This window comes from Oncorhynchus mykiss, chromosome 10, assembly GCF_013265735.2.
Source record: "Oncorhynchus mykiss isolate Arlee chromosome 10, USDA_OmykA_1.1, whole genome shotgun sequence".
Lineage (NCBI taxonomy): Eukaryota > Metazoa > Chordata > Actinopteri > Salmoniformes > Salmonidae > Oncorhynchus > Oncorhynchus mykiss.
This window is the reverse complement of record NC_048574.1, coordinates 63,680,772-63,697,872: the sequence shown is the minus strand read 5'-3', so window position 1 is coordinate 63,697,872 and position 17,101 is coordinate 63,680,772. Positions and strand designations below refer to the sequence as shown.

Genomic DNA, 17,101 nt, shown 5'->3' with positions numbered 1-17,101 from the left:
ACTCCTCAAAATCTATCATATTCGTTTCATTAGTCCACGGTTGATATAGTCCCAAAATGTTTTGCATGTCAGCAATCAAGTTTTAAAGCTGTATAACTTTCAAAAGACAGAATACAGCTGTTATGATACATCCTTTAATAAGATACGTAATTTTTTAAAAGAACATAAATAAGAATTCAGAGAACTTTGCTGTGAACTCCTAATAATGTATTAAACATTTATAGCGCATTTCATTACAGACAGAATATGTATACTAAAGCAAGACTCCATGAGAAGAAAAAAGTCCCATTTTGCGTTTATTCAAGTTTTAAAATACACCATATGAAAAAAAAAATAACAACACAGGTCTTAACTACAAATTTGCATGATAAAATGCATAGATTCTCATTAAAAGTGTTCTGGGAAAAATTATGTCGTTTTTGAAAGGAAATGGGCATTTGAACATCATATAGCCTACACAGTACCAAACACAATATGTAACATACTGTTTTGGATTATATACCACAAAATATCTGGATGCAATATTCTACCCAGGAATATTCAATTCTGAAATGTATTACTCTCAATAGTCCAAATGCATCTGGGGATGCTTTCTGCTGACAACAATAAAAATGTATCTTTGTCTTTAATGCAGGGTTTGATTGAAAAGTCAGAAGCTATCGAGTGGAATGGTTTTTCTGCTGGTGTATCCTGAGATAGCTCCTCTCTGAGAACCTCTTCCCGCATTGTGTACATGCGAATGGCCTTTCTCCCGTGTGGACCTTCAGGTGCATCTTAAGGTGGTCCTGGCGGGAGAACCTCTTCTCACACTGGGGGCAGTTGTAGGGTTTCTCCCCTGTGTGGACCCTCTGGTGCCTCTTTAGGGTGCCAGCCTCAGTGAAGCGCATGTGACAATGGGTACAGCTGTAGGGTTTCTCCCCTGTGTGGACCCTCTGGTGGATCTCCACCTTCTGGGGGCTGCTGAAGCCTTTGTTACAGAACATGCAGAGGAACCTCTTCTCTTTACTACCGCCTGACGTGGCTCCCCCTCTCCGAGCCTGGTCTCTAGCCATGTCGTTTGAGTTCAATACCTGATCGAAAAACACGTGGCCGTGAGAATCAGAAGGCCCCATTGAAGTTGACACTGGGTCATGATCCTTGAGTGTGTATAAAGGGGAGTGGGTCACAACATTTGCATTTGTCTCTAAGCTGTCCCTGTAATTTAAGAAATCTCTGCCCTGTGAGTGTTCATCTCCTAGGTGACTATCTGCATTCCATGTGGGAGGAGCGTCGCCCTCCACTTTCACAATCACCTCGTCTACCACTATAACTTCCTCTTTCTTATCTAGGCACCCTTCAGAGTATACACTACCACTATACTGGTTCCTGTCCCCTTTAGAAAGATCAGTCTCTAAACCGAAGAGCATGTTGCCAGTGTCCATCTCTGTAGCGTAAGAACAAGACGGATCATTGCCAGTCTCTATCGGTTGACTTGGGTTGGGATGAGAATTAACCGGCCTCGAGCTCGGGTTACCGTGAAGTAAATACTCTGAGGCGGGAGCAGGTGAACAGCCCAGTCTCTCTGTGTGTAAAATCCTTTGTTTAACAGTTAAAGACTCTCTGTCTGTCTCTGACTTGAGGACAGCATTCAGCATTCCACTGACGTCCATGATGCTATGGCAGGTCCTGGGCTGCGCTGGGGCAGTGGTGTGGTCCTCCATGGCTACAGGGGGCACTCCAGTCTCGATGTCTCTGCTGTGCCGTGGGTCCTCCTCTCCTCTACGCCTCTCCTGCTTGACTCCAGGACCTGCAGACTCTGCATCTGCAGACTGACACAAGAAGAGAAAGGAGGTTATTATCGGTACATGAATTGGATAACAATGTCATATGGAAGTCTCACAAGCTCCCCGATGGCAGATAAATAAGGATGTACAGTGCATTATTATCCATTCATGCTATCGCATTTCTGTCTTTCTCCCCTCCATAGCCTACTTTCCTTGCCAATTCACCATCTTATAGCCTACTTTCAGAAAGCTTACGGTAGGCCTATGTTTTTAAATACGTTTTAATGAAAGGTGAAATATTTGTTCGTGTCTAACATATGCTGGTAGCATTGATCGGCGGGTCCCTTTACAGGTGTGTTTTCACCGATCCTCAGTATAGGCCTATCTGTCCATCAGAATGTTTCCTAAAGTAGCCTGTCTGGACTTAATTTCTTTAATAAGAATCAAACCCTCCTGTAATGATTGAATCTGTAAAATATACACTACCATTCAAAAGTTTGGGGTCACTTAGAAATGTCATTGTTTTTGAAAGAAATGCTATTTTTTGTCCATTAAAATAACATCAAATTGATCAGAAACACAATGTAGACATTGTTAATGCTGTAAATAACTATTGTAGCTGGAAACAGCTGATCTTTAGTGGAGTATCTACATAGGCGTACGGAGGCCCATCATCAGCAACCATCACTCCTGTGTCCAATGGCACAGTGTGTTAGCTAAGTTTATCATTTAAAAAAAAAGCTGATTGATCATTAGAAAACGCTTTTGCAATTATGTTAGCACAGCTGTAAACTGTTTTATTGATTAAAGAAGCAATAAAACTGGCCTCCTTTAGACTAGTTGAGTATTTGGAGCATCAGCATTTGTGGGTTCAATTACAGGCTCAAAATGGCCAGAAACAAAGTACTTTCTTCTGAAACTCGTCAGTCTATTCTTGTCCTGAGAAATGAAGGCTATTCCATGCGAGAAATTGCAAAGAAACTGAAGATATTGTAAAACGCTGTGTACTACTCCCTTCACAGAACAGCGCAAACTGGCTCTAACCAGAATAGAAAGAGTGGTGGGCCCCGGTGCACAACTGAGCAAGAGGACAAGTACATTAGAGTGTCTAGTTTGAGAAACAGACGCCTTACAAGTCCTCAACTGGCAGCTTCATTAAATAGTACCCTCAAAACACTCGTTTCAATGTCAACAGTGAAGAGGCGACTCTGGGATGCTGATCTTCTAGGCAGAGTTCCTCTGTCCAGTGTTCGTGTTCTTTTGCCCATCTTAATGACTTAATCTTTTATTTTTTTGGTCAGTCTGAGATATGGCTTTTTCTTTGCAACTCCTGGAATCACCTCTTCACTGTTGACATTGAGACTGGTGTTTTACAGGTACTATTCAATGAAGCTGCCAGTCGAGGACTTGTAAGGCGTCTGTTTCTCAAACTAGACACTAATGTACTTGTCCTCTTGCTCCGTTGTGCACCGGGGCCTGCCACTCCTCTTTCTAAAATCTGCCATGTCCAGCTACAACAGTCATTTACAACATCACCAAATGTCTACACTATATTTCTGATCAACTTGACGTTATTTTAATGGACAAAAAGATGCACTTTTCTTTCAAAAACAAGGGCATTTCGAAGTGACCCCAAACTTTTGAACGGTAGTGTATATTTTCAGTAGCTTAGGCTTCATAATTTCTCTAATTACAACGTCCTCTCTGAAGAACATATTCAAATACCACTGCCATCACATGACCGACCGCAGCAGCAGGGTTTGCAACGTTATGCAAATATTTAGGCAAAACTAGACTAATCGAGGTAATAACTTGAATAACAATAATGAAATACTACTGATGATAAAGTGTAATGGTAATACCCCTCCAATCACTTATGTTTTCAACCGTGTACAATGGCCTGGCTAATTAGATAACCTCAAATTCAAAGACCGTCACAGCCCTACCTCTATCATGATAATGTGCTGTGGTGAGGTTCCACTCCCCTCATTAACAGTGATTAGTTGGTCATCTCTCCATGTATTGTGTCCTACGGGCTTCACAACACTCCTGTTGCCTCCAGTGAGATGTCCTTCACCTGAGAGTGTGATTGGGGGAAAAGAGATGGTTAGGTACTGTCAATGCTCAACGCTATATTGTACACTATTAACAATTTTTTACTCTGCCTATAATTGACAAGGATGTAAGGTAACACTTCAAATAACTTGTTGATATACTATTTATAGACAGACGTTACATGCATCATGTTTTTATTAGGTAAATAGTAACTCAATAATCTGGTTAGAATATTGTGTCTGTGCGCAAGAAAGCTAAGTAAACAGGGGATTTAGTGCATACTATCCAAAACTTGACCAAGACCCAATTCTGGGTAACGCATCTTAACACATGTGCAGAAGGGAACGGGGCGACGTGTAATGACCAATATATGAACGGCGAATGACAGCGCAGCCTCCCACAAAATGTACCTCTTGCCGTTACACTGTACTGGTCAAGGATCTTGACACTACTGGGACGACTGGCGAGGACGCGGTCCCGTGCCACCTTCAGTTCCAGTAGCTGTAGTTTCCTCCGCAATGTCCTGTTTTCTTTCTGGCTTTGAGTTATTTCCAAACGAAACACTGCATAGTCGTCGTCTACGAGTTTGCAGATTTCTGCAACGAATGCATTCGATAGCACCTCAACGATGGAGGCTATTTGAGTATGAAAACCCATACAGTTAGCCATTGTTAGCTGCTAGCTAGCGTTACCTAGATAACATTAATAAAGTCCAGTCTACAACGCAAAGTAAAGACGACCTGGGGTAAGTATGCGATGCTGTCCAATTAAATGAGTCATTGAGTTAAGGGGTGTTGATAAACGTCTAAATAACAAAACGCTAACGTGGAAACTGTTTTGTTACTATTCGTTTCCTTTTACACTGAAGAGAAGGGTGTTATTCTTCTTCTACGGTATGACGTTCCACAAAGAAATGTTAGAGGTGTGTGCATTCGAGATACTTGGGAGCATTCCGCCATTCGATTGTACGTGGGTCCAATCCGAATCACATCCCTACACATACTCCGTAACCTGACGTAGTAGGCATAGAGCCACTGATTATCCATTATATTGACCGGATAGTCAAGTGGCCGCACTAACAATGTAAATGAATGACTTCAAAAATGGAAGTCAGTTTGGAGGAGGCAAGACCATGACTTGGTCATGATTCAGGAAGATGTTATTCTTGTTGTTATTCACTAGGGATGTCTTAAGATAATTCAATAAAAAATAAAAAATGTGTCATTTTGGTATAGAACTTTGGAATTTTTGTTTGTGTATAAAGTATTTGGCAACAAGAATTTTAAAAAATCACAATCAATTTCAATGGTCTTGTTATCTTTGCAATAGTAACATATTATATATCCTTTATGTCAAAAACATGGCTAGTGTTCATAATGGTAAATAAGTATTGTGCAAGGTTCTCTCAAAATGATGACACAAATGTACATTCAAAGACCAAGTGAGTCATACAATTGCACTAGAATTGTTTATTTTTTTTAAATTATTTTATATTTTTTAAATATTTTCTTGTTAATACCTGTGTTTTGTTTTGTTAGACATGTTTAATGTAGCAATGTAAGTTGCTGATTTTTGTATTATGAATAAAAATGTATTCAATAAAACCTGCCTATTTCCTTATGTAATGTCACGATTCCAAAGCTATACGATATTACAGAGAACAAGTTAGTATCTCACATCTTGGAAAATATTATGTTGTACTAATTGTTGATGAAATTCATGCTATAATGTTGGGTTCTTCTTCTGTGGATTTTATATTGCGGTTGGCAACCAACTTTAAGGTGCCTTACAAGAGACAGGGAAGCTCTAAATCCTACCCAATAGTCTTGTCTCCTTAAGGAAACGAAATACATAATGAAATACTACATACCCTGAAGATTTCCACAGCAGTTGACTTAATCTTGGCTCTTGAACCACACTGCTCCTCAAATCTAACAGTCCTCCCTTTCCCTCCCATATTTCTGGCACTGCTTCTGCTTTACTGATTGACAATGCCATTAAGAACTTGGTACCTGTCTGACCATATACAAGCACTGCAAAACCTCATACACTATATCCTGTCTGGTCCGAGACACAAATGACTAATGTTGGGTTGTGGAGCAAGCTTCCAATTGACTCCCATTCACTCGCCCAGAATGCACCACGTGGCCAATTGAAGACTCGTGGGAAACGTACACAATGGGCGCTAAAATGATTCCAATGTAGTTTCCCATCTCCTCAAAAGTATCTCTGGCGGAGTCCCCACATCTGTTTTTCAGGAGACACAGAAGTTATGTTGAAAATACTATATCCCTGAAAACCGGAAACATTCGCTTTTGTCCCAAGTATGGGAAACTGCAGCCCAATATGGCGACCGGAGTATGTGCGAGTGGGTGTGTCGAAAGCAGTGAGTGTATGGAAAATCAGCTAATTGGGCAGATTTGTTGCCACTCAAGACCGTTTGGCGTTGTTGATTGGGCTGCACAAGATAAACCGGCGCTATTATCGACATCAGACTTGAAGTGCTTTCTACTAGGTAGCACAGTCGTGTGGCCGGCGGTAGCTAATGTTACTATTTTTCTCTCACAAGATTTTATTTTTAGTAGGATAGCAGCCCACACAAGAAATAATCATCTAGATGTCACCTTGATACACACAGTGCATTCGGAAAGTATTCAGACCCCTTGACTTTTTCCACATTTTGTTACCTTATTAGCCTTATTCTAAAATATATTAAATTTTAAAAAATCCTGGTCAATCTACACACAATACCCCATAATGACAAAGCAAACAGTGTTTTAGACATTTTTGCAAATCTATTAAAAACAGGTTTTGCAGTTCTTGTATATGGTCAGACAGATAGGGGTATTTGTGGTGATGTTCTGGGTACCAAGTTCTTAACTGATACCTTATTTACATACGTATTCAGACCCTTTGCTATGAGACTCAAAATTGAGCTCAGTTGCATCCTGTTTCCATTGATCCTCCTTGAGATGTTTCTACAACTTGACTTGACTTCCCCCTTTGGCAATTCAATAGATTGGACATGATTTGGAAAGGGCTACACCTGTCTATATAAGGTCCCACAGTTGACAGTGCATGTCAGAGAAAAACCATGTCATGAGGTCAAAGGAATTGTCCATAAAGCTCAGAGACAGGATTGTGTTGAGGCACAGATCTGGGGAAGGGTACCAAAACATTCCTGCAGCATTGAACGTCCCTAAGAACACAGTGGCCTCCATCATTCTTAAATGGAACAGGGTTTGGCACCACCAAGACTCTTCCTCAAGCTGGCAGCCGGCCAAACTGAGCAATCGGGGAGAAGGGCCTTGGTCAGGGAGGTGACTAAGAACCCAATGGTCACTCTGACAGAGCTCTAGAGTTGATCTGTGGCGATGGGACAACCTTCCAGAAGGACACCCTTCCAGAAGGACAACCTTCTCTGCAGCACTCCACCAATCAGGCCTTTATGGTAGAGTGGCCAGACGGAAGCCACTCCTCAGTAAAAGTCACATGACAGTCCAATTGGATTTTGCCAAAAGGCACCAAAAGGACTATGACCATGAGAAACCGGAGAATGCTTTGGCCTGAATGCCAAGCGTCACGTCTGGAGGAAACCTGGCATCATCCCTACGGTGAAGCATGGTGGTGGCAGCATCATGCTGTGGGGATGTTTTTCAGCGGCAGGGACTGGTTGTCTAGTCAGGATTGGGGGAAAGATGAACAGAGTGAAGTACAGAGAGATCCTTGACGAAAACCTGCTCCAGAGCGCTCAGGACAGACTGGGGCGAAGGTTCACCTTCCAACAGGACAACAACCCTAAGCACACAGCCAAGACAATGCAGCAGTGGCTTTGGAACAAGTCTGTGTTCTTGAGTGGCCCAGCCAGAGCCCGGACTTGAACCCCATCGAACATCTCTGGAGAGACCTGAAAATAGCTGTGCACCGATGCTCCCCAACTACTCCCTTCACAGGACAAATTGGCTCTAACCAGAATAGAAAGAGGAGTGGGAGGCTCCAGTGCACAACTGAGCAAGAGGACAAGTACATTAGTGTCTAGTTTGAGAAACAGACGCCTTATACAAGTCCTCAACTAGCAGCTTCATTAAATAGTACCCGCAAAACTCCAGTCTCAATGTCAATAGTGAAAAAAAGTGTATAAGTGTATAAATGAAGAGGCGACTGAGATGCTGGCCTTCTAGGCAGAGTTGCAAAGATAAAGCCATATCTCAGACTGGCCAATAAAAACAAAAGATTAAGATGGGCAAAATAACAGACACTGGACAGGGGAACTCTGTGTAAAGCAGAGCCCTTGACCAGTGGGCGCTACTTGACCTCTCTGTCTCCAACAGATGATGTGTGATTGGATACTTCAAACAAATAATCTGTCCCCAAGCAAATCCCATAGTGACACATTGAAACATCAAAACAGCATGAACTTGAACATGAACTTTTCTCATTAAAAATGTATTTAGGTAAATATAAAGTAGTTGAATGAAAGTAATAAAAAGGAATTTGTGAATATCATTTAGCCTACACAGTACAAACACTGGATCCTACCCAGGAATATTCAACATCTTATTTGCAGGTGGATGGCAACAATTCCAAATGATATTTTCTGCTGACAACAATGTTCAAAAGGCACTCGCACATCTGAGCAATCTTATTTGCAGGTGCATGGCAACAATTGAACAAGATGAAGGAAAAAGGAAACCGCACACTGCTCTTGACAGTATCACTGATATTTAATAAGCTTACGTATCGGCCTTACGGCCTTCGTCAGAGCTTTTGTGATTTTTATAAATTTGCACCCTTATGTAGACCTGGCCACACCCACATCCGTTCCACACATCGAAGGGGGTTGGAAGCAAACAAATAAGTGCTACCAAATATATCAATATGCATTTCATAAATATTACAGAAGTGTATAAATAAGATGTATGAAACACATCTGTAAAACCACAATGAAGACATAGCAAGTTTTCATTAGTCATTGTACGAAAAACAGAGTAATCTTACTTATGCACATTCATGTTCAAATTCACAACATAACATACATAGGCATTTAATCATTAAGTCCTTTAGGAAATAATGTCTGGAGGGTGAAATCCAAAAACATTCTCTTTTACTCAGAGTATTATTAATATCCCCTCCCCTGTCTGATATCGTAACTTTCTCTATGCCACAAAATCTAAAAAGGTAGAAATGTCATGCTTCAAGTCATTGAAATGTACAGCGACTGGATAATCCATGTCGTTTCTCCTGATTGAACTTTAATGTTCACCAATTCTCTGTTTGAGAGAGCGGGAGGTTTTACCGAAATAGCAGAGCCCACATGTACATTAAATAATGTAAATAACATGGGTGGTGGAACACGTAATAATGTCATTTATTTGGAACCGTTTTCCTGTGTGTGGGTGGCAGAAATATTCACATAGTCACACAATATTCACACTTCATCATATTGTTGCACTGTGCGCATCCTCTGCATTTATAGCTACCATTTGGTAGAGGGCGTAAAAGAGCCTGGCTGATTTTCTTTGGGCTGGCAGTTGGCATGAACCAATTTATCGCGTAAATTGCGACCTCTCCTATACACAATAAGTGGTGGATTTTTAAATTCAGCCGGCAAAACTGGGTAAAAATATTCCAGTGTTTCTTGACCACACCTCCCACTTTTCGCGAATTCAAAGTATATGTAGTTGTGAGCATTACGGAGTGTTCTTTAGCGGGTATTTTTTGTAACAGTTCATCTCGTGTTTTTTCCAATGCCAAATTATGAGCTTCATCCACACATTGTGACGAATAGCCTCCTCTTAGAAACCTAATGCGCATCTCCGCTGCTTTTTCTAGATAATCCTCTGTGGAGTGGCATATACGGCGCAGTCTAAAACATTGGCTTCTTGGAAGTCCTCTTAAAAAGAGTGGCTCAGGGTGGAATGGCTCAGGGTGGAAGCTGTCCCCCTGCAATAGAGTATTTCTGTCCGTTTCTCTTTCTATACAGAGTTGTAAACAGGGTTCCATTTGATTTCTCAATCCACATATCGAGATAATGAACACGTTGAATGTCACGTTCAATAGTGAATTTGAGATTGGGGTCAATGTCATTGAGTAGTGCCATAAAATCTGACAGCTCTTTTTCAGATCCTTCCCATAAACAAAATAAACTTGCTATGTCTTCATTGTGGTTTTACAGACGTGTTCAATACGTCTTATTTATACACTTTTGTAATATTTATGAAATGCATATTGTTATATTTGGTAGAACTTATTTGTTTTTCCTTTGCCTCCAACCCCCTTTGATGTGTGGAACGGATGTGGGTGGGGCCAGGTCTACATAAGGGTGCACATTGTTTTTAAATCACAAAAGCTCTGACGAAGGCCGATACGTAAGCTTATTAAATATCAGTGATACTATCAAGAGCAGTGTGCGGTTTCCTTTTTCCTAATGCAGGGTTTGATCTAAACATCAGAAGCTATCAAGTGGAATGGTTACTTTCTATGACAGAGTGGAATGGTTTTTCTGCTGGTGTATCTTGAGGTAGCTCCTCTCTGAGTACCTCTTCCGGCTGTGTGTACAGGTGAACAGCCTCTGCCCGTGTGGACCACGGGGGTGACAATACACGAAATACAAACATAGATCAATTAAAACCATCCCACTTATTTAGTCACTCACAGTCCAATCCAAATCAAATCCATACACAGGTTCAGGGGCCTGTGAGGGCAGTACCTTAATGTACAGGATTCCTTGTACATCCTTAGCTACAGATTGTTACACCAGATGTGATTCATCCGAATCCTTTTGGTATCCATTAATGGGTGTTACAGGATAGGTACTGTTTGGAGTAGCACAGATCATTTTCTTCGTCCTCAATTCGTGTCCCATAAAATGTCTGTGTCCAGTTGCAAGGGGTCCGTTTGAATTGAGATAAATGCTCTGTTATTAAAATAAATACTGTTTTTTTGCTCCACGAAGTATCCAACAATGTGTACGCCGCCATCTTGTCTATTTCAAGTCTTCTCTCATTGATTGAGACACATGTCATTTCTCGACACACAAAAACAAAAAAAAAATAAGCCCACATCTTGTGACTCTCACTGACGCCACTTCAAATGGATCTCCCAGGTTCCATTGGTCCAAAACCCTCACTCCGATCAAAAAACAGTCTAAGAATTTCCTATTGTCCACCACAACTTTACTTCTCTTGTTTCCTTTCTTTTTCGCCAGTGAAACACACTCATTCTCACTGTCATCTTCACTCGCCAGCAGTTTCAAACAAAACATCAGTTTCCGCCATTGTGTCAGAGTCATCTCTTCCCCTTTCCACCTACCTCTGTTTACTCTGAAGAAAATGTATCTTATTGGTTTGCATCATACCTCAAAGGGTATGTTAAAGGTATGCTTGCTGTTCTTTGAAATACGGTACTTCTTATGACAATACACATCAGATATCCTATGATCAGTATCTTTCAAGCTGAGAGCAGACTTGTTTAGAAAGAAGTGTTAGCTAGAACAGAATAGAAAATAATACGACTACATCACCTCCAGTAAGGTAAATATTAAACTCTTCTAGTTCTAGCCTAGGTTTACAATTTCTCTAAAAACAAGGTATTTACTAGCCTGTTTCAAATGACAAGTTAACAAAAGGGTTAATGAAGGGTAAGTGGTAATATGTCAGCTAAAGAATGGTTCCCAGATATCCCCTGTGTACATCAAGCCACACTGCTACGATTTCTCCCCATTGTGGACACTCCTATGTCTGATCAGGTTAGTCAGGAAGGAGAAGCTCTTGTAACATAGTTTGCACTTGAAGGGCCTCTCCTTGGTGTGAACAGTCTGGTGCATCTTCACATAGTACGCTTCAGCGAAGCACTTCCCACACGTGGGACAGGCATACGGCTTGTTGGCATCAGTCCTAACGCTCGGCCCCCCACGTTGTGACCCAATGACACCAGAGAAGGTAGAAGCAGGAGTATTTGAGCTCCGTCCTTGACCTCTAGCCATTGTTTGGGTGTTGTTAGAATTGTCTGCTATGTTATAGGCTAGGTACCTCTCGTGGTGAACGCCCATCCTGACCTTGTCTGTATTTATGGGGTAACCATGAGGTAGCTGAGGAAGGCTAGACCCAGGTCCAGGCTTTCTATGAACCCAATCATCAGGAATTAGATGATATCCTGAAGGAGAAGACAGACTTGCTGATAGACTACCACCAGATGGGTCTCCCACCACTCTCTCTGAAGGCTGAAGCCCAGGGTGACCTGCTCTGTTCATCATGGATACTGTGGTGTTTGTATCATAGGAACAGGAGGGTCTATCTCCATCAGCCCCAGGCCCTGCTTCATCCCTGCACTGAGTCTGTGAAGAGAAGGGTCTGGGCTGCAGACTGGATCCTTGGTCTCTCTGATGACCACCAGGACTGAGGTTATTCAATCCACCTGTCCACTGGTTGTGTTCTGTGTGGTGGTGGAGTCTCTGTCCTTTGTGGTTCGGTCCCGGTTCTGACTCGGGAAGTAAGAGCGAAGGCTCCTGATCCAGGGTTCCGATCCGGTGCCAGAGTCTGTGACCAGCTGTTTCAGAGGTCCAGTCTCTCCCACCAGCAACACTGGATATCAGCAGGTCCTCATGGACTGCAGACTGTAAACACAACATTCAGAGAAGAGCATATAAAGATCTATATAAGAAAGTCTTTACTGTACACACGGAAACATTACATATTCTAAAATGCAAACCATAGTCAAGCCCATCTCTAACACTCTGATTTAAGTAAACTACATGACCAAAAGTATTTGGACACCTGCTCATCGAACATCTCATTCCGAAATCATGGGCATTAATATGGAGTTGGGGGGTTGCTGCTATAACAGCCTCCACTCTTCTGGGAAGGCTTTCCACTAGATGTTGGAACATTGCTGCGGGGACTTGCTTCCATTCAGCCACAAGAGCATTCGTGAGGTCGGGCACTGATGTTGGGTGATTAGGCCTGGCTCAAAGTCAACGTTCCAATTCATCCCAAAGGTGCATAAGTATTTAGACCCTATACTCAGTACTTTGTTGAAGCACCTTTGATAGCTATTACAGCCTTAAGTCTTCTTGGGTATGAAGCTATAAGCTTGGCACACCGGTAACTCGGGGAGTTTCTCCCATTCTTCTCTGCAGATCCTCTCAAGCTCTGTCAGGTTGGATGGGGAGCATCACTGCACAGCTATTTTCAAGTCTCTTCAGAGATGTTCGATGGGGTTCAAGTCTGGGCTCTGGATAGGCCACTCAAGGACATTCAAAGACATGTCCCGAAGCCACTCCTGTGTTGTCTTGGCACTGTGCTTAGGGTTGTTGTCCTGTTGGATGGTGAACCTTCGCCCCAGTCTGAGGTCCTGAGCAGGTTTTCATCAAGGATCTTTCTGTACTTTGCTCCGTTCATATTTCCCTCGATCCTGACTAGTCTTCCAATCCCTGCCGCTGAAAAACATCTGCCACCAATCAACGAGTCTCCATGGTTATGGATAAACTTTACATCAACGGGCAATTGTATCGGGACTCTAGAGTAACTCCCTGGCAATTTGAATTTAATGTTCAAATCTGAGTTTGTGTTGTAGTGTATCATAACAACTTCAACTATAATGAATACATGATCTATTGATCTGCACTTGACAAGGAAACTTTTACATATAGCTCAGGTTAATGTAGCCTTCCTAACAAAATACATGAGGTTTGTAACTTGGTCAACATAAATAATATTCCTATTTTGTCTCAGACCGAAACGCATTTAGATGCATCTGTAAATGATGGGCAAATTAACATTAATTGATATAGTCTACTGAGAAGAGACAGGAATAGGAATGGTGGAGGTGTAGCACTGTACATTCAGAATCATATACCTTTTAAGAGGAGGGATGACCTTAATGTATGTCAAGTAGAGGCACTATGGGCTCAAGTACATGTGCCTCACCAGGCAGCCATATTGGAAGGATGTGTGTCCTATCTGGATGACTTATGCACTGGGTTTGACCAGGCCACAAATAGCAACAGAGATGTATTTATCTTGGGTGATTTTAATATAAATTGGAAGGATCATAATAATTTGAATATAACTAAATTGATGAGATATGCCGAGAACTGTGGTATGAAACAAATGGTTAATGATACTACTAGATCATCAACTAAGTTGGGTCATCGTTCAGACACATGCATTGATCTGATCTTCTGTAATATACCAATGCAATGCTTAAAAGCCAGATCAATGCCAGTGGGCTGGACAGACCATAATATTGTGACCATAACCATGAACACCAAGGTTCCAAAGAAACCCCCTAGGATTGTGGTCCAAGATAAATTTTCAAACATTTCCTCATGGGCTATTTCAAAATGATTTGGCTGCTATACACTGGGTTCTGATTTATCTAGAGGATGATTTAAATCACGCTACAGAATGTTTTATTGATTTGCTCACTGAGGTAATGGACCATCATGCCCCAGTAAGAAAGAGTACAGTTGGGGCACGTCCATCTCCATGGAATGATGATGAACTGGGTGAGGCTTTTTCTCAAAGAAATATGGTAAAGATCTTAGCAGCCAAATCAGAACTAGAAATTGATGAACAGAATTATAGAACATTATGTAATTATGCAGTTAAATTGAATCGTAAGAAAAAAAACGTTATCTTACAAAAATGCTTTTATTGATTGTAAAAATGATTCTAAAAAAGGTATGGAATACAGTTAAGGGCCTACTTGGTACATCCATCTCATCATGCCCATCTAGTGTGGAGGTTGGCGGGAGAACAATAACAAAACCAGCTGATGTTGCCAATCATTTTGCAGATTTGTTTACAAAGAAAATGAATTTACTGAGCAATAATGTAGACATACATTCTTCCAAACAAGCTATTGTCCAATGGATTGATGATCATATTATGAGCAACAAGACCTGCTCTTTTAGTCTACAAATGGTGTCAGTAGAGGAGGTGTTAAACCTATTGAAGTCATTACCCGATGGTAAATCTACAGGTTATGATCTTATGGACAATTTTTTTACTTCGCTATGCTGCTCCCCAGATTGCAGCTCCACTGAAATATATATTTAATTGGTCACTGGAAAAGGGGATGTTTGCAAATGTATAGAAGCATGCGAAACTGTCCTATCCCGAAAGACAGCAAAGAACCCATTACTCCTGCCAATAGGACCAATTAGTCTACTCCCTATACTCAGTAAGATATTGGAGGGTATTGTGAGTAGACAAATATGGGAGTACATAAAATAATGATCTGATTACAGCCAATCAGCATGCTTATCACAAAAACCATTCCACTACCACTGCATTGGTTGACATGACTGACCAGTGGCTCAACGCTGTGGATAATGGCAGGTTTGTGGGTGTACTATTTTTAGATTTAAGTGCAGCATTTGATTTAGCGGATCATTAAATAATTGACCAAATTAATGCATTATGGTGTTAAGAAGGTAGCATTGAATTGGGTACAGTCATATCTGACAGGAAACAGTCCATCTATATCAATTGTTCATTTTCTTCCCCTCATGCTTTAAACTGTGGAATGCCACAGGGCAGTTGCCTTGGGCCACTTCTTTATTTAATATATACCAACGACCTTCCTTATGCCTTATCTGTAATGCAAGCTACAATATTTGCAGATGATACAGCAAGACAATCGGTTCAACAGGTACAGCAAGCTTTACAAGGAGATTTGGAGAATATCAGAGAGTGGGTTTGCCGGAACAAACTTGTTTTAAACACCAAGGAAACCAAAGTTATGTTGGTCTGTTCCAATAAGAAAAGGCCAACAGCATGGGATACAATTAAGTATGGGGGGAGTACAAATTGAGGAAGTGGCAGAAACCAAACTACTGGGAGTGCAGCTAGACAACTGCTTATCATGGTCGCCTCAACTCATCTATGTAAAAAAAAAATCTAAACAGCATGCATGATCAGAAGGATAGCTAAATATTTACCAGGAAAGATTCTTAAGAATATAACACAAGCATTAATTGAGAGTCAGGTGAACTACTGTTCTGTGGTCTGGGGAAATGCATCATAAAGTGAAATTAGGAGGCTGCAGAGTGCACAGAACAAAGCAGCAAGGATTGTTTTCAGGTGGGGATATGGTTCTATTGTAGTCATGAGCAATGCTCTTGGTTGGTCAACAATCAACAAGATAATTGAAAAAAACGTGCATAATTTATTTCATAATATACACCATTTAAAACGTGCAAACTCTATTCACAACGGTATTCAGTTGTTAAGAGACAGACATTCAGTAAATACTAGGAATAGATTGTCCACCATCTATGTTATCCAGACAGAAAAGAGAAATAGGCAAAATAACATTTCAATTTAGAGCAATAAAGAAATTGAAAATTTAACTGAGCAAACCAGAAACCTCTCAATATATACAATTAAACAATACTTTAAAACCATTTAAATATAATAGAATTGTTGCATTGGACTAAAGTAGAGGAAGAATCAATATCTTTTTAGACTGAGTATTTATCGGGTAAATATGTTAGTGTATTATGTCTATTTGTAAGTGTTTAAATGTGAAAATATGTTCGTATTCTAAATTGGATTTTAATGTTTAAGGACTCTTGGAAGATTAGTCCAAATGAGGACTGAAAGAGATCAGAGGAACTCTGGAGCTCGGTCAGAGTGACCACCGAGTTCTTGGCCCTTCTCCCCGGATTGCTCAGTTTGGCCGGGCGGCCAGCTCTAGGAAGAGGCTTGATGGTTCCAAACTCCTTCCATTTTAGAAAATGTTTTGGTACCCTTCCCCAGATCTGTGCCTCGACACAATCCTGTCTGAGCTCTACGGACAATTCCTTTGACCTCATGGCATGGTTTTTGCTCTGACATGCACTGTCAACTGTGGGACCTTATATAGACAGGTGTGTGCCTTTCCAAATCATGTCTAATCAATTGAATTTACCATAGGTGGACTCAAATCAAGTTGTAGAAACATCTCAAGGACGATCAATGGAAACAGGATGCAGCTGAGCTCAATTCCGAATCTCATAGCAAAGGGTCTGAGTACTTATGTAAATAAAGTATCTGTTCTTTATTTTTAATAAATTAGCAAACATTTCTAAAAACCTGTTTTTGCTTTGTCATTATGGGGTAGTGTATAGATTGAAGAGATTTAAAAAAAAACAATTTTAGAATAAGACTAACATCACAAAAGGGAAAGTGTCTGAATACTTTCCGAATATATAGTGTACCTAACAATATGGAGCCATTGGAGTGAATTATAAAAAAAATGTCCATGTGTTGATTTAAGAATTAAGTATAATGTTTAGG

General features: G+C 40.9%; 2 protein-coding genes across 3 annotated transcripts in view; both read right to left on the bottom strand.

Moving 5' to 3' along the window:
* LOC110533183 (protein krueppel) overlaps positions 1-17,101 on the bottom strand; it is a 260,240-nt gene that overhangs the window by 192,711 nt on the left and 50,428 nt on the right. The window lies entirely within an intron of this gene.
* On the bottom strand, positions 280-4,850 carry LOC110534661 (zinc finger protein with KRAB and SCAN domains 1). Of its 2 annotated transcripts, none has more exons than XM_036934520.1 (3): positions 4,229-4,850; positions 3,749-3,840; positions 280-1,808 (listed from the first exon to the last, which is right to left on the bottom strand). In XM_036934520.1, exons 1-3 carry the CDS (start codon positions 4,485-4,487, stop codon positions 657-659), a joined length of 1,503 nt encoding a protein of 500 aa, XP_036790415.1. In that variant the 5' UTR covers positions 4,488-4,850; the 3' UTR covers positions 280-656. The 2 variants fall into 2 exon arrangements, with proteins under 2 accessions (XP_036790415.1, XP_021475262.1); XM_021619587.2 differs by having other exon boundaries at positions 3,710-3,840; positions 4,229-4,845.